General features: G+C 38.5%; 1 protein-coding gene and 1 pseudogene across 7 annotated transcripts; one reads left to right on the top strand and one right to left on the bottom strand.

Moving 5' to 3' along the window:
* The first annotated feature begins 369 nt into the window (after positions 1 to 369).
* On the top strand, positions 370 to 20,619 carry MFF (mitochondrial fission factor). 7 transcript variants are annotated; one of them, XM_087819551.1, is made up of 9 exons: positions 370 to 640; positions 2,495 to 2,715; positions 3,655 to 3,824; positions 4,693 to 4,781; positions 7,359 to 7,433; positions 11,497 to 11,538; positions 16,414 to 16,473; positions 19,266 to 19,350; positions 20,424 to 20,619. In XM_087819551.1, exons 2-9 carry the CDS (start codon positions 2,535 to 2,537, stop codon positions 20,553 to 20,555), a joined length of 834 nt encoding a protein of 277 aa, XP_087675677.1. In that variant the 5' UTR covers positions 370 to 640; positions 2,495 to 2,534; the 3' UTR covers positions 20,556 to 20,619. The 7 variants fall into 7 exon arrangements, with proteins under 7 accessions (XP_087675677.1, XP_087675678.1, XP_087675679.1 ...); XM_016197701.2 differs by having other exon boundaries at positions 377 to 640; positions 11,380 to 11,538; XM_087819552.1 differs by lacking the exon at positions 11,497 to 11,538 and having other exon boundaries at positions 374 to 640.
* Positions 20,620 to 24,130: 3,511 nt separating this feature from the next.
* LOC107525518 (transcription factor BTF3 pseudogene) lies at positions 24,131 to 24,615 on the bottom strand (annotated as a pseudogene).
* Between the last annotated feature and the right edge of the window lie 729 nt (positions 24,616 to 25,344).

Raw genomic sequence — 25,344 nt, 5'->3', positions numbered from 1 at the left:
GTTTATATACTTACGTGTATATATATATATATAAGCATTGAGGTTCTTTTAAGCTTATACATACTTTTCATTTGCTACATTTTTCTAAATTCAAAGCAGAAATGATTGCCCTGGCAATCATTGCCCTGGCAGTGTGGCTCGTTGGTTGGGTGTCACCCCGTGCACCTGAAGGTGGTTTGTTCGATTCCAGATGAGGGCACGTGCCTGGGTTGCAGACTTTCAGGCTTGTAGGCTCCATCCCCGGTAGGGGCTGTACAGGAGGCAACCGATTGATGTCTTGCTCTCACATGGATGTTTCTCTCTCTCTGCCTCCCTCTCTCTACCCCCCCGTCCCCTCTCTAAAAAGCAACTAAAAAATTTAAAATTTATAAAAGTGGTGGTAAGCTTTTTAATTTCTTTATTTTATGGGTTTTTTAATGTAAGGTTGTGCATCGTTAATAACTTTTATCATTTGGAGAATTTCCCAGAAATGAATTCATAATATGGTATCATCTAGTTCCTCAATTAGCTCCTGTTTTTCTCCCCCAGGGACAGAAGTGGCTCTAAATCCAGCACGTGCACAGTGAAGCAAGTTACAGGATTTACTATGAAGCACAGAAGGAGATAGTGCCAAATAACAAGTAGTAGTTGGTACACATTTGTGAGTAAAAATTTTCTCTTTAAGCTCTATGTTCTTAGTCTTTAAAACATTTGCATGCCAAATCCTAAAATTCACACATTTGGGTAAAGAATAAAAAAACCAGTTAGCAGTCATAATTAACCAGTTGAGCATCCTCTAATAACTCTCCTAAACATCTCAGTGAGGTAGAGTTTGAGGTGTGTAATACATCTCTGACATGGAGTTTAATAAATATTCTAGCTATGACTTAAAATTATACTGTCCTTAATATTTTATTGTCCTTGATTTAGGTATAACATCTCTGCTGGAAATTTAGTATGATTTGGTTTTCAACGTTAATTCCTTTTAAAGAAAACACTACATCAAGTTTTTAGGCTGCTTGAAATTAATTTACTTCTGCCTTTTACATTCTCTTTGTGGTTTCTTAATTTGTACTTAGTCAATAAATGAAGAGGATTTTCCTCCTTCAGAATATAATGAGTAGAGTTGTATGGCAGAGTGTTTTTTCCTAACCTGACTTCTCATTTGTATATACATTGGATTAGCTTTTCTTTATCTGTTGGCAAAATCATAAACCAGTGACTATATTGAACACCATCTTTATGATTTTTGAACCTATATAGAATAACTCTGTTTAGGAGGGATTTGAAAATTGATTTCTCAGATCAAGTCCGAAGCCTGTTGAAATCCAAAAATAATTTTAAATAGATATTTACTTTTATTCATAGTTTTCTTATGAAATGAATCGTTGGAATACTGATTTTTATTCTTTCTTTTTTACAGCTGGAAAAGCAGTGTCCGTGTTGTTATGTACACCTCCAAAAAAGTTCAGATCTGTAGGGGAATTGTTGTGTAAAGTAAACTGAACTACAGGGTAGCAGTATTTTAATAGCTATTATAGACGTGTATTTACTGTATTAAAAATGAGTAAAAGAAAAACCAGTGACCCACCAATAGGAAGGTCAGTGACATTTTATTCAGTTGAGCTGGTATAGGCTTGAGAGATAGTCGCCTTGAAGCTGGTTGCCATAGGCTAACCATGCTCGTTTACATTTTTATCAGCATTTTGTATTTTGGGGCAATTTTCTTTCTCCTGCATTTCCCTGGAGCATGGATCCTTCTTTAATTCAGGTTACTCACTGCATCTGATCCATCTTCCCCTTAAAGGCATGTCATGCTTTTCCAAAATATACATGTAAATGCAATATTAAATACAAATTAATAATGTGAAACTTTCAACCCCTGAAAATGAATGTATACAGTAAAGTTTTATTAACACATATGCTATATTTGGTATTCATTGCATCTCAGTCATCAGATATACATTCAGCAAGGAAAGTTTTAATTTGTATTTTGTGATTTTTTTCAAGGGGTTGCATCTTCTTTTTCAGTACATTTAGAATTAATCTTATTTGTCTTATAAATCTGATTTTCGTCTTTTTTTGTGTGTGTGCATGACAGCAATTTCGAATTTCATTTTTGTAGAGTCCTGGCAGCTTTCCCTGAAATAATTGACTAGGAAATTTAAGTTTTCTTTCAGGCATTTTTGAGTTATAAGCAGCATGCGTATCTATGCCGAGAGAGTGTGTGTGTGTGTGTGTGTATGTGTATGCGTGCGCTCACGTTTGTGTTGTGGTTATACAATAATTCTTTAAATTTGCTCCCAAGCAATAGTTTCAAGGTGCAGTTTCAACTGATAGTGAGAAGTTATGTTGAGGAAAACATTTTCTTCGCTTTTCTTTTTTCTTTTGTGCGCATTCAGTACTCGTAAGTGAGAAGTCTGCTCTTTCGATAAGGTATTGTCAACTAACTTCACAGAGCAGAGACTGACATTTTAACACTCAGTCACACTGTCTTTAATTTTTTTGCCCACAGAGTGAGTGGGGCAGCATTTCCTTCCCCCACTGCTGCTGAGATGGCGGAAATTAGTCGAATCCAGTATGAAATGGAATACACCGAAGGCATTAGTCAGCGAATGAGGGTCCCAGAAAAATTAAAGGTCGCGCCACCAAATGCTGACCTGGAACAAGAATTCCAAGACGGAGTTCCAAACGCTAGTGTGATTATGCAGGTTCCAGAGAGGATTGTCGTAGCAGGTATTTTACATTCGGGTATTAAGTTGCCTGACATGTCTTTGTTTTATATATTTTTAGGAAAACTTTCTGGTTTTTCAAAACGTTATTTAGAAAAAGCGTTGGGAAATGCAACTTAAATTTTTTTCAAAATTTTTATTCATTACAAACAGTAATCTGAAATTTCAAACAATATTTTTTAATCAACTAATTATTGAGGTATATTACATAAAATGTGTGTAATTTTTAAGTGTACAGCTTGATGAGTTTTGACAAATGTATACACTCATGTAACCTCCACCACTGTCCAAATACAGAACATTACCTAAAGGTCCCCTCGTGCCACATCTCTTTCAGTTTTTACCCCTCAATTCCAGGCAACCATAATCTTTCTATAACCAGAGACTAGATTTGTCTTTCCTAGAGTTTCATATAAGTGTAATTATACACTATATACTCTTGTGTCTGGTGGAGTTTTTTTTGCTTAGTGTAATGTTTTTGAGATTTTTTCCTATTGTTGCTTAGATCTTGTTCATTCCACTTTATTGCTAATATTCCACTGTGTAGATATACTACAGTGTGCTCATCCATTCACCTGTTGATGAACATTGTGGGGTTTTTTTCTGTTGAGGCTATTAGGAATAAAGCTGCTATGAATATTCATGTACAAATCTTTATGAGGACATGTGTTTTCATATCTCTAGGAGTGGACTTGCTAGATCATGTTATAAGTTACGTTTAACTTTATAAAAAGCTGTCAAGCTATTTTTGAATTGGTTGCACTCTATCATATTCCCATCTGATGGGTGAGAGTTGCATTTGCTCCACGTCTTTGCCAGCACGTTGTATTTTCAGTCTTTTTCATTTTGGCCATTCTAGTGGGTATGTAGTGGCAAATACAGTTTAATAAAAGTACTAGCTTTTTAAAACATCCCTTGTTTCCTTTTTATATTTTACTTCCAGGAAATAATGAAGACATTCCATTTTCAAGACCAGGAGATCTTGACCTCATTCAGTCAACTTCTTTTAAACCTCTGGCTCTAAAAACACCACCCCGTGTACTTACACTAAGTGAAAGACCACTAGATTTTCTGGATTTAGAAAGACCTCCTTCAACCCCTCAAAATGAAGAAGTAAGTAGAGTTTTAACATCAATTGAATTTGAAATAATATAGAAAAAAGCAAAAGTTAAAGACGCATTAAGAGGCTATAAATCATATCATTAGCAATATGTAATGAAAGCCTTCTACATGGACCAAGTAGGCATATGTCTAAAATAGTGGGAGCATAAAGAACATTAAAGGGATGATTTGGCAGCTTGAGTCCGCAGTCATCTGAAGGGTTACTCACATGTCAGTTAATACTAGCTGTTGTCTGGGACCTCAGCTAGGCTTGTTGTCTGGCACCACCTACACATGGCCCTTTCATGTGGCTGCCTGGGCTTCCTCACATCATGGTGCCATTGTTGCAAACATGAACAGTCTGGAGAAAAAGGGCAGAAACCTTACTATTGTTTATGACCAAGCCTCAGAAGCATATTGCATCATCTCTCCAGCAGCCCACCCAATTTTAAGGGAAGTGGACATAGATCCCATCCCTAATGAAAAGAAGTCAATGATACATTTGTAAGAAGAGCATGTGGGATGGGAGGTTGTTGCCATTTCTGTAATGCCAAAACCTTTAAGCTAGGAAGACTATTTTTTTAGTCTAATTTTCAGATATCCAGCCAAATAACAAATTTGTTTAAACCCCAGAAGCAAGGAACATTTATTTGTAATAGAAATCCATCCCATTTCCTATAATAGATGTGCCTTTAAAACTGTTGAAAATTGTTCTTAAGTAATATAAGTGTAGCTGTTGTATACATGCCTAGCAGCAGTTCTTGGTTATGTTTTTTGTAAATTTTGTGAGTAGCCTTGAATTAAGGTTCTTTTGATGCTAAGCAGCTACTAGACTACTAAGAATATTTCCTCTTCTCTCCCCTTTCTTTGTGCCTAACAGGTCCGTGCGGTTGGCAGGCTAAAAAGAGAGCGCTCTATGAGTGAAAATGCTGTTCGCCAAAACGGACAGCTGGTCAGGACTGACTCCATGTGAGTACAATCACTGAGCTCTGTATCTCCTTTACACTTTTTCTCTATATATTGTCTGTCCCATTGTTTTGTAAATAATTCACATTTTTTAAACTGTGTGTGTGTTTTATGCCTAAGAAACTGAGAAAAGAAATAATTTACTTCTAATAGTGTTTAAAATCTGTTTTGCATTTACATCAATTTTACATAATTGCAATACTTTTTATTGCCTTCAAAATCTAACCATTTGTTAGTTGTGAAGATTTTTCAGTAGCATTTTTTGTGTGTATATGATAGTCTTCACAAAGTATGATTTGCCTATTTTGAGAATGTTCTATAAAGTAAACTTATGAAAAATTGGTAAATGTTAAGTGCTCAATTCTGTGCATCCTTCAAAACTGTTTATGTAGTATGTAGGTTAAAAAATAAATAAAAGGTAAACACTTGATTTAAGGAAACATCTTTATTTTCAAGTTACTCAATTCATCATAAGATTGTGAGCTAGCCCTTTCTAGCTCTGCTTCTGATGAGCTGTGGTAAACAGCGTACCAAAGGCAAGTGGATGTTTTTCCTTTCCAGGATTAGTTTTTAGCTTCCTGCCTACTGAGTCATTGAGTTATTAGATCCCTGTCATTTTCCAAAACTACAAGTATTCTGTTTAAAGAACTGTTTGTTTAATCCTCTCTCGTTTGGTTATATTATCACGCCTGATCTTAAAGCTCCCCCGCTATAAGATGCTTTAGATCAGGCAAATGCTTTTTGTTGTTTTCTTAAAACTAATGGGATTTTTATAAATTAAACATCCCTTTAAAAGCTGGTCAGTATTTTAAGTCTCAAAGCCATTGGTGATTGTGACTTTTTAAAATAGATGATTTAGATATTTTATGTAAATATTTCTCCATTAAATATTCAGTCAGTTATCATAAACTCATTCATCATGAACCATATTTGATTGCAAGCATTGTAATGTTAGTTTCTCTGGGAACTGCAAAAGAATTGGGAGATGAAACACCTCTCTTGCAAATCTAGGTAAAAGCAAAACATTTAAACTTCTATACAAAATAACTAGAGTATAATACAAGTATAGCATTTGTATTAAACTGTATCAAGCTGTAGTTTGGGCCTGATGAGGAGTGAGTGTAGGGATGCAGAATGGGCTTTGATGGGTATAGGGCCTCTCTTTTCTTGTGTTAGGTGCAAAGGAGAATGGTGACTTCTCTGATTTCTTGGACAGTCTTGAAATGCCCCCTAGAGTAGTTATTCTGAAGGGTTATATCGGAAGAAAGGAAGTTAAAATTAATATATATCTCCTTTAGGGAAGATTTATCTGAAGTGTTCAATCATTATTGATGTGAAATTTTTTATAACTATATTTCCCTGAGGGTGCTGGTTGGCAGTGATGTCACCAGCCTATGAAATCATTTTTCTAGAATATTTGGAAGCATATTACACACATGGTGAAAAAGCTACATAGCTTCTTGATATTTAGTGCCCTCAGAATGATTAAACATCTCCTCAGAGCTTTTATTATTTTCTATTCATGATATTTTTTTAAGGCGGCAAAGGTTTTAATAAACTTTTCTGTTATATAAAGATACGGCTTATTTAGGTTCTAATTACTCTTAAATTTCACACTACTGAAATAAAAGCATCAGTGTAGCAACACTTTTGTGTTTTTCCTCACAAATTATATATTTTTGGTAGCCGAGTTCAGTTAAAAATAAAGGAAATAGGGGAAGGAAACAAAGGAAAGGAAACAGTTCTATTATGTATAAAAACCAGCCTACTGACTATGATTTAGAGTAGGTAATTAGAGCATAGACATTTTTGCAGTTACCAATAACAATTTCCTCATAACAGAAAAGATTAACAGAGTTAACTGATATTTGATTCCTTTTTTCTTTAAGTTGCCTTAATGGCATTTTCTAGATGTTTAATAAAACTGAAAGTCTCGTGTTGATTTTTGGTAGTAAAAATAACATGAATATTTAACTGTATGTTTCATATTGAAATGCTTACATTACTTAATCATACTTTTTATTATGGTGGTTACATATGTTACCATGTCATGGTAAGTAAATTACTTAACTATCTTCTTGTTAGTAATATAACCTTCCTTGCCTTTTCTTCTCCTACTATTACTAACTTTACAATTAGTAGTTGAATTCATCTTTGATAATCTACATTTAATTAACCTTAGGAACTTTGTATAATGATCATATTGTATATTCAGTGTTGGTAATGTGGTCAGGAAAAAACTTTAATATAATACAGCTGTATTTTACCTCTACTAAAGTAATTATCAGACTCTCACTGTCTTTACCAACTTGAGTCTTTTCTTTGTAATGTGAGATTAATTATGTGTCATTGTGCATGAACCTTCCCTGCCTTTGCTTTTATTCCTTGGCTTGAACAAAAGGACATATATGGTATAAGAGCAAGAGCACTGGCCTCTGTTCTCTTAATTTCAAGAGACAATAGGATTGATTATGGTCAGCTATAGATACAAAAATGAGTTCTGACCAGTAGAATCGTATCTAGCTTTTCCTCTGTGTTATAAAAGCTGAATATGTAAAAGAAGCATAATTATTATTTAAGGTGGCACAGATCAGATTCTGCCCCAAGAAATAAAATTTCAAGGTTCCAGGCACCGATTTCTGCACCGGGATACACGTAAGATTTTACCTACTCTGCTTTTCACGAGTAGGAGTTGTTTTTATTTTGCAGGCTTATGTTATACTAATATTTTACCAGGTAATTGGCATATAATACCCTAATTCTCTTACCGTTTGGCTTCTTAGTACCTGTTTCAGGATTTCTCAAACTGTCATCATACGCACCTTTTTAAAAACAAACACACAAACACACACACTAGACCAACTAAGAGAGTTATGTATGATTTGGGAGGTAAAGGTAAAAGTGAAGTGGAATAATTTACACCTAAGCATCTGAAACCTATGTAATTTTATTAACCAATGTCACCCCAGTGAATTCAATAAAATTTTTAAAATTTACATGTAAGTACCAAGCATCCTGTTCCGTTTTCTTCATTTTGCTCTCATTGGAATATTCTCTACAGATTCAACTGGAACTAAGTTTCGTGATCCCCATCTTTTTAAAAAAATTTAGCACCCTGTCTTGTTTTATTTTGATGCAGGAGGAGAATGGAGTGTAAATGTAATCTTACAGCATAGATTAAAATGATGCTTGGAATAATGCTTTACGATCATTAAACCCATAGAGGGGAGGGGAATATTTGCATTCAATATAATGCTTTAAGAGCTAATGCAGTTCTTAAGCAACAGAAGCCACTCCGACAACCAATGATGGTTCTCTTATTATGCTTCTAGGAACTAGTAAATGGCCTTAGGTAGTGGCAACAAATTCAAGTTTTCTCTGCATTTAAAATGTCAAGAGAAATGATACAAGATTTGTGTTCCAGTGAAAATTCTTTCTCCCCTTTTCCACTATCACACCTTTACTCTTTTTTTTGGAAGAGGCTGGAGCCTCACTAAAGAGGTTATTATCCTCACAGTTTGAGAAACATTATTCCTGTGAAAACCTGTGGGGAAAGAGGCACCTGACTTGGACTTTCCTTTTAATGACAACATAGTTGTGCCGAGTAAATTTTCACTTCAATTTGGGTTTTGATATTGGCTGGTGTTATTTACTTAACATTTGTGTCATAAGATTTTATGTAATCATGAGGTAGAGCTATTACTAATGAAATAACATGGTAAACATTGGTGCTTTCTTCAAAGTTTTCTAATCTTTTATAAAAGAAAAAGATGAAGTTGAGATTTTGCTGTTTTATAACATTACTAGGATCAATTTATCATCAAAGTGCCTTTCTATTAAATTACTAATATTATAACATACGCTTAAATAATCTCAGTGCTTTTGCAATATGTTTACTTTTTTATTTTTCACAGTAGTTCACTTATCAAAATCAATAAACCCCAAAACGTCACTGTACCTTGGTGTTGGGTGGATGAGTGGACGGAGCTGGTACTCCAGGCTAGAAGTACTCACTGTTTCCCTTCCCAGTGGATGCCAGTGGTGGACATGCCAGCTAGCATCAGACTGATGCTAAAATGGGCTTACTCTTTTTTGTTCTTAAATGTGCTTATTTGTAAAAAGACTTGAAAGGCTACTTAAAGCTTTTTAAAAAATTGCTAAAGTATTTATAGCTTCTAAAGGAGGGTAATTTTGGTCATCTTAGGATTTAATCATTTAGTTCTTCTGTAGATGAAAATAAATGTTAGCAATCAAGGGCATTTAATCTATACATACGCTGCCCAAAGTGGTCATCGGTTTAAAAAATACTTCCTATTCTGTTTTTGCTGTTTATGAGGGGTTGCCGTATAGATTAATAAAAAGGTAAATTTCTTACTAATCTTTGAAAATTTAATTTCTTTTGATAAACCATCAGAAATCCCAATCTGTTTTTATGTTGGTCTTTGATGGAATACCTACTAGTATTGATAGATTTTATTTATTTTTTTATCTTTCTACATATTTTTAAGTTACAATCGAGGATCATGTGAGGTTTTTTATTTCTATTGCCATATTTCAATTTCATGTGATCATAGAATCTTAGAATTGGAAGAGATCTTACAGACTCCTAAAACTCCACCTTTTGTGCATTCTATCTTAAGAATTCTTTGCTTAAAATAGTTTATGCTTGACTACTTTATAAATACACCTGATTTCCTGTGTATGGACTGGAATCACTTCTACTTTTAGAACTCAAGTAATTTCTATTGCTTTTACTGACAAAATGATTTCTCTTTTAATTTTTATTGGGCAAAAATCTATCAAACTTTTTTCATGGATTTGGATTTAGTTTATTGATATTGTTGATATAAAATTATTCTAAATATTGATTATTATAGACTTTAATATAGTATATAGTTAATTTATTTGCTAATATAGAATGATTTGCAGAAGTGTTCAATTTAAGCACCAAAGTGCAGAGACAAAAACTTTAATTAGATCAGTAAGTATTGTACTGATTGGTCTTTTAAAACTTGCTTAGGTAAATTTATCCAGGCAGTTGGCAGCTCTGTCGAGAAACTGGCCCTTTTCTAAGATGAATCAGCCTGGTTTCTCACAAAAAGCAGCAGCTGCAGCTTTTCCCCGTGCTGCCTAAAGAGAATTCTGAGTGAAAGACCAGTGCCTAGGCTTTGTGTCCAGGTAGACTGATTTTTTACTCTTCTTGGATGCCGAATACGGGCTTTGCCAAGTACAGTGGGTCAGTTGATAAGCTGACTTACATACATTCCAGAAGATTTCTGCTCTCTGGACAGGTGTTTTAGTAACCCTTCATGAGCTTGCATCTGAAAACTTACATTTTTTTTGGACACAATTAGGCCTCCTTCCTATGGTGAATCAGCCCTGACAATTTGTTGGCTTAGATCTTTCTCTCTAAGTAATCTTTGGAAAGCACGGTTTTCCTATTTATTGTGCTTCTCACTTTGGATCATTAAGACATTCAAAGTTATTCACAAAATTGTGGAGAAAATTTTGTTTTTAATTTTTTGGGACTCTGGAAATAATATTAGATGGCAACTTTCCTTTCAAAAATTATCCCACTTATTTTGTGGTTTCCAAACAAATACATGTTAACTTAGAAAAGATTACACAAGTCAAAATAAAAGATTTTCTCTTTTCAGTTGTTCACTGTCTACTCCATTTTCTTTCTTTCTTTTTTAATGTAATAATACACAGGATGAGGTTTAGTCTAGGGTGTTTTGCCCTGACATTGAGAAAAAATGTTGAGCCCACATCTCAGCATCTTAGTCCCATTATAACAAAACCTCTTACTGTAACAAACCAGATGCCAAGTCCATGTATCAGTTAAATACCTCAAACAGCGAATTGTGCTCTAACATTAAACAAGTGTCTGAAAATACACCAATCGATTGGGTTAGAACTGTAAAATTGCTCCATTCACGTGTGCTCAGCTTGTAGGAAGCACTGGTGGTGGAGCGAAAGAAATTGTGAAAGAATGTAAGGTTACTGGCACTGAGAAGCCCAGAAACTGAAATACGCTGTATGTTCAGTACAGCTTTCTGAACGTGGATTCATCTTTAAACTTACTCGTAAACTCAGCTTGTTTCATTGTCTTTGTGAAATATTTGCAATGGCATTTCCATGGAATTACTTTCAATTTGCGTGTTTAAATTTGTCTGACCAGGATTTCCTGTCTTACTGTCCGATCACCCATACGTTGCAGTGGCAGGTTGCTTGTTAGTGTGGTTTCCGAATCGGAACATACAGGCCAAATGCAGAACACTGAGCCTCCTGAGCTGGCGGGCGGGCCCCCTCATTGCTTCAGCTCTCTCCCCCTCCAGCCTTGCTCCTTCGTGACCCTTTTTTTAGTTTGATGTTTAAGGCTGCACAGTTACAGATGCTGCATTGTAGCTGGTTTTTTAAAACTTGATATATTAATTTATTTGGTTTGACTCTTCTCTTGGGGAGTGATGGGTGGGAAAAGGGGGCAAGAAAATTAAGATAATTCTTAAAATATAAGTGTTTGGGGAAACTGCTCAGCTAAAGTTTTATGAAAATCTGACTTGAGTGTTTTTTTCTTCATTTGCTGTGCTTACGTAAACAGTGTGACACCGTCGCCACAACAGGTTCGGGTCTGTCCTCCCCGTATGTTACCTGAAGACGGAGCTAATCTCTCCTCTGCTCGTGGCATTTTGTCCCTTATCCAGTCTTCTACTCGTAGGGCTTACCAGCAGATCTTGGATGTGCTGGATGAAAACCGCAGGTGACTGGCCATCGGAGACTCTCGCCAGCTTTATTGCATATTTTTTGGCTCCTTTCAGTGGACTGTGGTGTCTTCCCTTTTTGTTTGCACCTTTGTCTCTTTCTAAGATGCAATGGTTTAAACAGTTTGCTTTGCTTTCTTTTAATTTGAAATTATTGTCCAAAATTCACATTTCACAAGATTCTGTTAGCTTTTCTTCAGTCAGAGAGAGGATTTAATAACTACATACAGGAAGTGTAAGGATTTTTCCAAAAGTTTTGCTGACCTGTTCTAAGTCCCTGAGTCCATTTTGGCCGTTCCAGGCACACTGTTGGGTTGAGTGTAGGATGTTGAACTAAAGCAAATGAATTTTCTTTAGTAAGTCTTTTGATGTTATCATTTATGGTACTGATATGGTTAGATTAGTGAAACAGATTTGAGACATTGATGTCAGTGTAGTTGCCAGGAATTATTTTTTTTTTAAATTCCTCTAAATAGGGATTTCTAGGCCCATATTGAAAATCCAGGTGCTATTTTGAAAGTCTGATAGTTTTCAGAATTGATAACTTAATCTCACTTTGAACACCAGGTAAAATCAGTATAGCATATTTAGACTTATTCATACAAATACATTTTTTGCCATTATTTTTGTCCTTACTTCATTACTACATGGTGTTTTTTAAAAAGATGAAATTTGGGAAGCTTTTTGGCATAGAATGGGGAAGATACAGTCAGTTTCATTCCAACTCCTAACATTTTATCTAGTAGTTCTGAGCCAGTGTTTGACTTCTGCGTTCTGAGGAATCCCTAGTAAATTCAGCTGGCTCTTCCCGTAAACCTCACTTCTTGGCAGAGCAGCTGGCGTGTGTATGGCCTGCTCTGGACAAGCTTTCCTGTCGAGTGCTTTGACCCTCCCTCGGGCCTGGGCGCTGTCCCCATGTCTCATACGCCAGTTGTCCATGTGCTCGGCGGGTTTCTAAGCCTTCCCAGCGTTAGTCTAGTGGTGTTCGTTCGGGCCCCGGACTTAAAGCTGTGCCAGAAGGAGCATAAAAGAGAAAGCTTGTGGCGGGGGGAAGTTTTATATATATCTCCCCCTCCCCAAGTGTTTCAAGTCCTTTTATGCTCTTTGAAGCTTCAAGGACTATTTTAGACTATTTGGGGCTTGTAAGAAGCAGCATGGTTTAGAAGAAAAAGCATGCATTCATGGGGTCAGATTCCGTCTCAAGCCACCCCACTGAGCAGCTGGCTGTGTGATGACCTTGGACAAATTGCTTAGCTTTTCTAGACACAGTGCAGTACAGTAATATGGAACTTGTAAAAACAGTTGGAATTTTTTCTCCATATGGAAATAAATTTTGCCGCAAGTTTACAATACAAAGTCAGAAATCTTACTAATGTAAAATTTACTTTGTATTTTTTTTATTATGAAAAACTATTTTGAGCCCTAAGTGAAGTTTTATTTATAATTGTTATGAATTGATAACTTTAAATTTGTAAAGTAGTTGTATTAATGATTCTTTGCTCATGGATACACACCATTTTGTTGCCTTGGAGCCTGGCAGGTTAGATTCTTATTAGTTTTATTGGATGCTTTCATTATTGAAAGGGTTTGGGGTTTTTTTATTGTCGTATTTCAGTTTCTTACAATCTAAATACTGAACAAGATTTAATCAGAATTGTAAGTGCCAAATCAGTGTTTATTTCTACTACGAGAACTCTCTGGCATGACTTTTCCGCATAAACACTAGGAATGTGAAATTTGGATAATAGTCTACTTGCATGATTATAAAATAATGCTGCTTATAAAGTTTCAAGTGCTTTTATGTTTCTTGCTCTGTACATCATTTTTTCTTTTCTATTTTATTGCTCTTGGCTATTACGCTAATGTAAAATCTTATCTTTGCTCTTATGACATCACATTAGGTATGTTAAATTAAGCTAGAACTACTTGAAGGGAAGGCAGGGATGGAGGGAGGAAGGGAAGAAGACTTTGCCTGCTTTATTATCATAAAATAATGCAGATTCACAGTTGCTTGACATGAGAACTATTTTTAGTTTACACTTTAAGGGACACTCTTGAAAGCTTTATTTATGTATTTCCATTTTCTCATCTTATGAGAACTTATATGATCTAAAACCAAGCTCAACATCATACATACACATTAGCAAAGTTTATTTATCAAAACACTGGGGACAAGCACGAGGTGTGTTCTTTGACATTTTTTTTTTTTTTTTAATATATCTTTATTGATTTCAGGGAGAGGAAGGGAGAGGGGGAGAGAGAGAAACATCAGTGATGAGAGTCATTGATCGGCTGCCTCGTGCACGGCCCCTACTGGGAATTGAGCCCACAACCCGGGCATGTGCCCTGACCAGGAATCAAACTGTGACCTCCTGGTGACCTCCTGGATCCTAGGTCAATGCTCAACCGCGGGCTGTTCTTTGGATTTTTTTTTTTTTTTTAATATATCTTTATTGATCTCAGAGAGAGGAAAGGAGAGGGAGAGATAGAAACGCCAATGATGAGAGAGTCATTGATCGAGCCCACAACCCGGGCATGTGCCCTGACCGGGAATCGAACCCTGATCACCTGGATCCCAGGTCGATGCTCAACCGCTGAGCCATGCCCGGCTGGGCTCTTTGGATTTTAAATGCTGTTATTACTTAGTCCTTGGCTGGTTAGGAAACGCCCCAGTCTTCTGACATCTGCTAGAGCTCCATATGTCATTCTCCAATGCAAAATAGTAACATGCTTAAAAATAGACTTCCTATGTGAGAACATTATTTGAACATTCACATATTAGTCATGCTTAGTTTTATTTTTAGAAGGGGCTTGATTATTTTTATACAGTTTTTCTTTAGCCGATTCTACAAGCTTTGAGTATATAGAATAAGAAACCAATATGTAAATAATTTTATATTTTTTGCAAGTGGTTCTGTATAAATATATTACTTGGAAAGCCTAGAATACAAAGTTGTAGCTGAAACAGTGTTTGTTATTTAAAATTTGTCTTTTTAAAATATGTGTATAATTCTTGGACCCCCAATTAAATTGTTCATTTACTGTAGCACTTTCCATTTTTTAAAACAAACATATTCCGTGATAGCAAGTTAGTTCAAGAGCTAACTTGAACTAGTGGAGCCTTGCTGCTCATTCCCTTTGCCACTTGAATCACAAAACATACTGTTGAACATATTACCACACTTTAAAAAGATTTTCAATGTGTTAAATTATACTTATGGTAGAAAGCGGTACTATGCCAAATGCCTGTCTGATTTACTTTTATGTTATATGTGTCAATTGCCAGTGTAAGAAGACAAAATGAAATGCGTTGTGAAAGGTAACTGTTATTTTCTGGCTCTGCATTATAAAAGGGAAATCTCTGTGGTGGAACATTGGAGATAGCACATCCAGTTGAGCATATTAGTGTGAATTTCTTCAAAAAACTTTAGGCAGCACACAGCGCTGGCTTTATTTAAACATTTCTCGTGTTAGTGTAATGCAAGATTGTAGTTAACTAGTAACAGTTCCTAATGCCACAGAGTAAATCTGTTAGTAGGAGGGGATGGGTTTAAAACCTGTCTCAAGCACACGAGTTTTCTCACTGTTCTTTAGAGAACAAAATAGAACTCTAACAGGTCTTCCCCCAGAAGTCTCTGAATCTCTTATCCTCTAGGCTCCAGAAATTTATTTAAGCACCAGTACTGCCTTTAGGAAACATACAAGCTAAACAGTAAAATTTCCTTTAATAAATTGAGTGGGCAAAATAGTGATTTGTATTATAGCCAAAATTCTACAGATGTGTCAACTTACAAAAACAAAACAACACTAGTGCATTTTGTATCAACTGTTTACTATAATTAAGAATTGCCTTGATATTTAAATTCAGGCCCAACCTGATCAGTACTTAGAGAATGAGACATTCAAAATAGAATGTAAGGATTCCTAAAATCCTTATATTGACCCTGTACCCCAGCCTTCTCTCTCTCTCTCTCTAGTAAATATTGCTGAATACTTTTTGGGGAATTGACCAGTGACCTTGTGGAGCTTTTGTTGTCTGATTTTTAAAAATAAGATTTATTGGAAGGAAAGGTTTCTGCTTACCTAGGTCAGGAACTAATTTTCCTCTAGAAACAAAGGATGTACTGAGACTAAGTGACAGTCCCCACAAAGTTTTCCAGTGCACCGCAGTCTTCATTTCAACAGCCCTGTATGCCACTCTTGGTTGTCTCACGGTCAGACTCAATATCGTTGCTTCCGGAATGTGCTGTGGTGTGTCCTCAGAGCACAGCCCCTGGTCTCAGCTCCAGAACTGAGGCTTGCAGTTTTGCTCCGGGGAGCTCAGGGTTTGAATGAGACACAGCTACATTAACATATCAGGCACTGACCAAAATTAATGAGGTGGGAAAGACGTAATTGTGGGACATGGAAGCTGTGTCAAATGTTCAGCTTTTGAGATGGGCTCTTGCTGGCAGATGAGCAACCACGATCATGCAGGTGCTACTAACCGGTTCTTGACATGCTTCTAAAGGTGATGTGATTTTTTTCCAACTAGAAGAGAGAAATTAGACTTTTTAAACAGTTGTCCTCTGTCTTGAGTTTCATAAATTACGATACAAGCACCCCAAATACTGCTTCATATGTTGGTGCTATATGTTTTGTTACATAGCTATAGATTTCCTTTGTTTTTGAACCCGTTGAAAATACTAAATTTATGAAAATCTTAAAATGGAGGACATATGAGACGAAGATGTTTAAAGTATTTGAAATATATTATATTGTATTGAATCATACAATATAATCCTATTTGACATTTATTTATTGTTTTTGCTTTCATTTTATTACTTCTCTGTTTCCTGATTCTGTCTTGTGCCTTCTCCAAAAACCTGCCTTAGACCCGTGCTGCGTGGTGGGTCTGCCGCCGCCACTTCTAACCCCCATCATGACAACGCCAGGTAAATTTTGAGACTTTGTAATTACCAGGGTGGATGGTTGACTGGATCTGTGTTTTGCAGGCTGTAATGCATGTAGTAGCCATGCCTTTATGTGGCAGCTTGAGCCTCTGCATCCTTTCTCTGAGTGCACCCTGCTTTTCTCAGAGAACAGTGAGTAGTCACTCAGGACATTTGGCCACCAGAGTGAGGGAAACATTTAACAGTCGCGATACAGTATCGTGTATCCTGGATGCGTATTTCAATCAGCTTCGGTAGCTCATGGAGGCCAGGCTAAATCTCACCTAAATTTTGTTTCATGTGCATCCTTTGCATTGTTGCCGAGGTTGGCCCAGCATTTTCTTTTTAGGTAATTGTCTACAGCGTCACTTTCCATGTGTAGGTAAAGCTGTCTGTAAGGCATCGTCTTAAACTGGGGGAAATAGTCATTGACAGCTTGGGGAAATTAAACGTTTATAAAGGGAGTTTAGTTTTAAGAATTTTTGTCATCTGTCGATTTCAAAAGCTTTCCTCTTTGTTTTCCCCCTTTCACACATTCACACCTGCTTGATCAGAGCAATTATTTCTCTGTCAAGCACAGGACAGAATGAATGGTACATCCAAGTACTTAAGGTTCTCATGGGCCAAAATCCCCATTTCCTGTCTTCTAGGGGAAAAAAACTTGGTTAGTATTCACAGATACTGTTACTGTAATTTTTTCATAGTTAATTTTGTTTATTTTAAGCACAAATATATTATCTATAGCATTAGATTTAAAACTGGCAGCTTTATTTCTGTGATGAGAGGAAGCTGGCACATGGGGTTTTAGGCAAGAGAAGAGGGAAGCGGCAGTTTCTCACTCCAGTTAGTTCAGGTTACGGGAATTAAAGTGTCTGTCAGTGCCTCAGGGCCTCCCGCTCTGCCGACCCATTTCCTTTACAGTGTTAGCTCGACCCAGTGTAAGTTTTCCCTCGTACATTTACTCCTAAGTTTCTGATCCTTTTACCTCTATTTTCAGCCAGTGATCTGACTTAGAGTTTTTAGTTCTGAAAAAAAACAGATTGTAGTTTAAAACACATGGTAATGTTTTTTTCTATTTTAAGTTGAATTATCTAAAGTTTTTGCTGTAGATATTCTTAGATTTCTTTGCAAATGAAGATTTTGTTTACAGATATTGAAACATTAGTTAATTTAGGATCCAAATTGTGAGTGATCCTTTTCAGTTGTGCTTCACTCTCTGTGTCAGTCCAGGTCCTTGACCTTTGAAGCAACTGCTTCTATTGTTTGATTTTTTTTTTTTTCCAATTATTTATCTCATGTGTGACCTCACAGAAATAGAACAGTTTTGTTTTGAGGATAAAGTGTAGAGAAAGAGGCCTTTTCAACCCTGATTTTTTTCCTACTAATCATTTAATTCTGCCATAATGTTCAAAGGAATAGTTAATTCAGATGTTTGTAATCCCCTAGTTGTAGCATCTACCAACTTTGTAGCTTACTTCTCTAACTGATGCAGTTTCTCTCAGTACTCCAGGATACTCATTCTTTCCCCATGAGGAAAGGGGCAGTTGATGAGAAAGCAAGTTTATGTAGCCATCAGAGACACATTTAGAGACTGTTCCAGATTATCTAGAGTCAGTATATGCCGTGTTACTGAGACTGCGACCTGCCTGGTTATCATTAGTGTTCAGAATGGCGACTGCCTGATTAAAGTAGTTTTGTATTATTTTCAATTGTATTTGAAACAAAATAATTTTTTAAATAGGCTCGTCTTTAACATGTCTAGATGAAAAACATAGTTCTCGTGCCCCTTTGTGTGGTAGGGTGCTTTTTATAGTGGGGATCTGCTTGATATATTAGAAGATACGATCTATGGGCCAACTTTGTAGATTACATAGGAGTAACTCTTAAATTCAGTTTATTTACATTCTCATTCAGAACAGTTAATATGCCATTTTACTGAAATAACCATCCAGAGTTAAATTAGGATATGAACATGTGAGGTGAATTGTATGGTATGCAAATTATATTTCAGTAAAGCTGTTAATTAAAAATATATTTTAAAAGTGGAAATCCAGGCAAAGAGGCAGAGTAGTAGTTGTTTCTCAAAAGTTTGTCATTCATTTAAAAATAAGTGTCCTTTTAGAAGTAACTGCATGTGAACAAGAAGTACTTTTTAATATGCTTTCTCTGGAGTTTGTCTTCGTTGCATTCCCAGTGTTACTTTCTACCCGGCCCCGTAATTATTGATTATTGAGCCCCTTCTGGATCGGAATGTAGTGTCAAGATGTAGTCAGGTGATTTTACAGTAGAGAGTAATTGGAAATAAGTTACATGTAGAAGTGACGGGAAAAGAGGCAGTGAGAGGAGCAGGGAGAGAAATAAGAACTGACCACTTACCTTGTTAGCTGGAGTTCACGCCCCGGCCACTGCGTCTCAGCAGGGACTCCTCTGCAGCCGCACGTGGACATAGTTTGTGTGAGAGCTGCGTGTTGTCACAAGCTAGGGTGGCAGCTCTCAGGCCTTCAGCCAGGGACCCTTGTTCCTTTGCCAGTCCCTGTGGGCTTGAAAGCGTCTCCTCATTCCTGTCTTCAGTCAGGGTTTCTTCTCAGAGGGTCAGGCCACTGCCAGTATTGAAGGCAGTTGTTACCTTCAGTTGTTTTCTTTGTCAGTAATAACTCAGAATGTAAAATACTTTAGGAATTTATATTAAGTTCCAGTCTTTTGAACAGTCCTTTAGCACTATGCAGCACATTACGTGACTTGCCAGGTGCTCTTTGTTGTATTATAATATTGCAGCTTTGTTTCTTATCTGCTAGGTATGGCATTTCAAATATGGACGCAACAGTTGAAGGAGCTGCAGAAGACATGACTGTTGTAGATGCAGTTTCATTAAGACGACAGGTATTTAATGTCCAAATAAGATACAATCCTAAGTGCTAGTCATACAATCTTTAAAGTGACAGTTCCTAACAATTCCTCATTTTCTCTCCTGTGGAAGTCATGAATGGAAATATTTTATCAAACTGTTTATTAAACCATAATTGATTTTCCCATTTTGATTAAAGATGTATTGAGCCACCATTTACATGTTTGGATCAGCATAAAACAGTTTTCCGGTGAATAACACAGTCGTGACATTTAGCAAACCAGGGCAGCCACAGTGGCTTGGCTCTGGGAGATGGTCACTCTGGGACCTGGGTTACTGTGCTTGAGAACTCCCTTTTGGAAACTGCTCTGTTTGCAGAGGCTCTTTATATGCCTAGTTCTCATTTTCTGTGTCTTACTTAGAACTACAGTTGCATATGTATATTTTTAATATGTACTCCTAGCCTCTGGAATCACACACACGTGGGGAAGCCATGTTCAGTGTTCTACTTGTGTCTGTGCCAAATAGACGAGGGGAAATGAATCAAAATTCAGTATTTCTAAGTAAATATCAAGAAACTAAATATTTTAGCATAAGAATAGATCAGAATATCATTTTAAAGTTTTAGTGTAATATAAGGGTAATATGAAGCAAATACTATTTCATTTTGAGTCTCATTTATGGAAACAAATGGAAGCTATATCGTAAGTTCTTACATATTTTCATGCCTACTGAAGAAAGTGGCTTCTTTCACCCCCCTCCTCTCCCCCGCTCCCCCTCCTCCTCTCCGTCTCTCCCTCTCCCCTTTCCCCCTCTCCCTTCCCTCCCTCTAAAATCAATAAACATATCCTCACATGGGGATTTAAAAAAAGAAGATAGTTCCTTTCCAACTCAGAATTTTGGAAACAGGAAAGGGAAAGGGAGAGGAGTATTTTAGTGAATTTTAGCTATCATAGGTAGCTTTTACATACAGTTTTGTTTATTTTGCTCCAAATGAAACTTTCCATGTTTGCAATAATTATTTTGACAAATTATCCTACTTTATAAGAACCTGATTACCCCATGCATTAAAGCCTCTATTTAGTTGTTGTTTTTGTTGTTCACTTAGATAATCAAACTAAATCGCCGTCTGCAACTTCTAGAAGAGGAGACCAAAGAGCGCGCTAAGAGAGAGATGGTCATGTACTCCATCACTGTAGCCTTCTGGCTGCTTAATAGCTGGCTCTGGTTTCGCCGCTAGAGGCGACCTCATTTTTCAAAAAATTTTGTCTCAACAGCTGGAAATATAAAGAATTTGCAAACTTCTTTGTTTCCGTGTTTGCGTTGTATGCCTTTCATAGCCCACACCCTGAAAATGTACTTCTCCGGAGAGGAGGGAAAGACTCCTGTTTGCGGGTGAAGGACATCCTGCCTCTTAGCTGCATTCACTTGTAGCAGCCCTGCAGTGACACCCAGAACCCCCTGCATGTGTGTACACGCTCCCGTTGGGTTCTCAAAAGGAATTCATGTTTTGCCTCATCAGTCTGCACAAGTCACTCTCTGAATGGGAGAGGGTAGAGAATGGATTTAGAAAAGGACCTGTAGGAGAAAAAGACTTTGTCCTGTTTCTCAGACTGTTGAGCAGTTGTTAGTGGACATGTTCCCGCCCACAGTTCAGCACTAACACCCCTGAATCTGAGTGGGGTGCGGCGTCAGTGAGTAAGGTCCGGCCACCTCCTGTCTCACCTCATCATTAACATAATTCCTGACATTCTCAGTAGTTTACCTAACGTGTGTAAAATGCGCGTGCTTATTTTTATTTTAGTTTTTCAGGTGATTTTCTATAAAGTACATTTTTACTAAGTTCATGTGTGAATGATTTAAAAAACTACAGAATAAGGTACAATTGTAGTGTATTTAATAAACTGTCAACCAAAACATTTGTTTATTGAAAGATTTGTTTCATCATCTTGTGCTGCGAGCTGTCTCCCGTATTGTTACCTTACACGAACCTGAGTCTGTCTCAGGCGCAAGTGACACAGCTGAGGACTTGGCAGGAGCAAGACCCTATGTGCTGCCGTTCGGGTCTTCATCCTGTCACGGGGCTGCTTGTGTCCAAGTGGTTTTCTCGTCTGTAGTGTCCACAGTGCGGCGCAGGTGCAAACACCCTGAGCTGTGTGTGCTTTCCCCATCACAGTGCTTACCTACTGCACTAAACCTCACGAGGGCCAAACGTGCCAAGGAAGCGAGTCCTGGTAGCCTTTAGTCCTGAAACTGGTTTTTGTTGGTTTTTTTCCTGTTTTTGGTTCAGAAACTGATAGAATTTTAGTGAGGTCTAATGTCCTCCACACATCTTAAGTATCTTTCTCCAAGGCAGTGAGTTTGGGGAAAGGCAGGTGAGGGAATTTTAGATACGGGGGGATTGAACATTCTATTGCTTCTCCCTGTCCTTAAAAAAAACAACAGACCCTTTGCTTCCTTGGGTTTATTATGAGTTTGCTGGCCTTTTTTTTCCTCACACATGAAAGTCTTCTGATTCCTTTAATACGCTAATGATGTAATTAATTATACCTTCATGTGTTTCACAGAGTAATTTCTGTGCATGATCCGGTGGAAAGCACAAAAATGATGAGACGTGGGTAAAATGAGCTCCTGTTTGGTTGGGCGGGCGGGGAAAGGACCCCACGAGGGCCAGGAGTGAGGTAAAACAGGAATTCCGGGAGATGAGCAAACAAAAAAGCTCTTCCTGTTGATTTTTACCAAACGCTGGGAAGTACTTTCTTGACCGCTACGGGGGGACCGGGAGAGCAGTTCCAGCAGGGTACCAAGAACAAAGAAACACGCGCCTCGTCACAGGTCAGAAAATGCTCCGGAATCACTCCCAAGCCCAGCCTGTGCCATCGCCTCCCCGAGCAGGGGTTTGTCACCATGAGAAAGTGGTTTTGGAGCTGAGAGAAGCAGGAAATCCTCCTTAGATGTTTGAGCCGAACCTTGAAAAATATATAGCATTTCAACAAGCAGTGGAGAAAAGATTCCTGGTGAGGGCAACAGCAGGCCAAAGGGCACGGCGGGCCAGCCAGTAATGGTCAACCTGCCGCACTCAGTGTCCTGCAACTAAGTCTCACAAGTGTGTCACTGCACCACGTTCACAGCTGCACTTAAAAGGCCTTATGTAAGTTTAGGGGCCAGAGCAAAGGTGGCATGTCCCCAAAAGATACCTAACCCCAGACGGCCCGTAGGCTTTTAGGGCTTTATCCATGCCAGCAGCTTCCGCAAGACTCACAGCAAGGAAATGACTTACCAGCTCTTTCAGCCGGTTGCTTCTGCGAGCCACCCTCTGCCCTCGGAAGGGCCTGCTGAGGTCGGCCTCCTGTCCCTTCGTGACCCCGCAGAGAACTGGCTCATCTAGGCCGATGCGAGGAGAGTGCACCCTCGCTGCCCCGTGTGTTCAGTTACACGCAGGGAGCTGTCGTGTCGCTTCGCTCGCGTGTTAACTTCGTGGCTGTTAGCAGCTGGGCGTTCGTTGCATGAGCGTGGAGCCCTCAGGGAAAGCTAAGCTCTACAGAGAATTCATTAAGCCAGGTGACAGTGTGTCCAGTGCTGACCCTGCTTGGCGCTGGGCAGTGGATTTGGGGCCGAGCGTTCCGGGGTGAATGAGAGCGACGTCCCTGTTCCCGCGGAGCGTGTGGTCTGGGGAGAAGGAAGGTTACGAAGAGAACACCAGTAAAAATGCCATCGCCGTCCTGACGGGCGCCATCAGCCAGAGGCCGGCAGAGGGGACGGGCACCTGCTCTTCGTTAGATGGCTGGGGAAGGCCCCTCGGAAAACGGGGTATTTGTGCTGAAGGATGAAGAATGAAGGGCCTTAGCCAGAGATTGGACTGGGGGGGCCTGGGCAGAGAGGCCTCGCTGACCTGAAGCAGGACGGAGCTGGTGACAGTGGGGAAGCATTGGCTGGTCCCCGATCTCTTACCGTGATGGACACGGAGACAAAACACCTGTGTTTCTCCGTGACAGGTACGGTAATAGCGGTTCACTTGGGTTAGGTTGTGACAGGTCTGATGGTGGTGGTTGGGTAGGTGCTCAGTTTCTTGGGATCGTGCGCTCTGGGAAGGCTTGCTCAGGTAGGAGATATTTAAGTTAAACCTTGAGGATAAATAGGGATTTGTAGGAACGTGAGGAGAAGGTCTTTATACAGCAAATGGATTTAGATGAAAAAGCCCGTAAGTTCTTGATGTTACTAGTTTTGAGGGGCAGCTACAACGTAAGTAAGTATTGCGAGTTATTTCTAGAACCTAAGCATAAATAATGGAAATAATCACATTCAGAAAATCATAGATTTTTAGTTCAGTCTGTTTTATAACATTTTAATATGGTAAATGTGCTGATTTACTATCCTGTCTTTTAAAGATTGTCATATATAGAAACCAGCTTTTGAAAGGCTGATTTTTTTTCTAGGTATTTATAATTTTTAATTATTGGGGGAAAAAGCAAACATAGGAAGATAGAAAAGTATAATGACTCACCATACATCTGTCACCCAAATACAACAATGAACATTTTTCTATTATCTTTGGTTGAAGTTTTTGTTTGTTTGTTTTTTATTAACCTGTTTCAAACTTTATTCCCAGGCTGCTTCAGCTAAATTAGCTGCAAAGAATGATTTATGTATAAGCAAAAACTGAAAAGAGCTGCAATGTCCCAGGGGGGTTGCGCTAAAAAATAATTAGAGCTCTAGATTTTGTCAGATCCGTAAACAGGGTGTGAAAAAGCAGTCGTAATATGAAACAGCAGCTCCCAGTAACCCCTTCAAGTTCATCTTCAGACCCGACTCAGCTCAGTTTGCCTCGTTCTTGGAAGCCTCATCAAAATTCTCCACAAGATCCGGGACTTCATCCTCCTCCTCCTCCCCAGCAGCAAGTGGTGCTTTTCCATCCACAGGCTGTTGGGGCAGAGCTTCAGCCGGCCTCCTTAAACGAGTCAGGCTGCTGCCAGCTGGTTTAAGATGCTGGGTAGCATCTCTGTCGGCTGCTCTGTCTCCGCGTGGCCTGTAATGGTGACGGTGTTCCTGCCAGAGATGCCTGCGCTTTGGGGTTGGTGAGTGGATCACTGTTCCTTGGTTTGTGAACATATTTACCTCTTCAGTACCTGAGATGTTGTTTACCCCTAACTTCTTTAAGGAGAACTGAAGTTTCTTACCTTCGGCTGTAGCTGTTCTGTGAACCACCTTCTTTCTACGAGCAGTTCCTTTCCCACCAATGCACACTTGTGCCTGCAGTTTGGCAAGTTTCTGTTGGTTCGTGATAGTTTCTTTCATCTTGTTGGAGAGGAAACGGGGCGCGGGGGACTAGGGCTGGCACTCGGGGCCTTGGACAGACCAGCTGAGAATAGGCGCGCACGTGGGGAAGCAAGACGGCAGCTAGAGCTTGGTTGAAGTATTTTAAAAACATGACATTTTCTCCCAAACACATACATACGCACTTCTAAAAAATAAAGACATTTTCCTGTATAACCATTAAGCCATTATCAGAGATAAAAATTCACAGTAAGTCCTTAGTATCACCCACACCAATGCTTGTGCAAGTTTCCCTGATTTTCCCAGCCAGCTCCACACCACACACTCAGTGGGGGCCCATCTCTGTTCTCAGTACAGAACAGCTCCCTCAGCACATTCCCCTGTTCATTTCCCCTGTACATTTTCTTGATGTAAACAGAAGGCTATTGTCTGTTTGCTGCCCTACCTTTAGCATTTGAGTTTGAGTGTCTGTCCCTGGATTTCCTGTAAGCGAGGAATTCAGCCTAAAAACTTGAGTGCATTCAGGTTAGATATTTATTACTTTTTCTTAAAAAGAATGCAAGCAAAAGGTCCCATACTCTTACTTCCAGGGTAACTTCTGTTCGGAACCTCTTGCCTGCCTTCCCTCCATCACCCATTTTCCTCCCTTTCCCTCCCTTCCTGTCCACACACAAGAATAGAGTTAGGAAATACAAACAGTACAGAAAGATGCAAAACACCCAAATCTGCTCCTCATTGCTCCCCAAGTCAACTGC

Source organism: Miniopterus natalensis, chromosome 8 (genome assembly GCF_054644295.1).
Source record: "Miniopterus natalensis isolate mMinNat1 chromosome 8, mMinNat1.hap1, whole genome shotgun sequence".
In the NCBI taxonomy this organism is placed as follows: domain Eukaryota; kingdom Metazoa; phylum Chordata; class Mammalia; order Chiroptera; family Miniopteridae; genus Miniopterus; species Miniopterus natalensis.
This window is presented reverse-complemented; position numbering and strand designations above follow the sequence as displayed.

Coding starts and splice junctions, on each gene's coding strand:
- MFF (XM_016197701.2), top strand. CDS start 2,535: ATGGCGGAAATTAGTCGAATCCAGTATGAAATGGAATACACCGAAGGC. Junction 7,434..11,379: donor ATTTCTGCACCGGGATACAC/GTAAGATTTTAC, acceptor TTACGTAAACAG/TGTGACACCGTCGCCACAAC. Junction 16,474..19,265: donor CCCCATCATGACAACGCCAG/GTAAATTTTGAG, acceptor CTTATCTGCTAG/GTATGGCATTTCAAATATGG.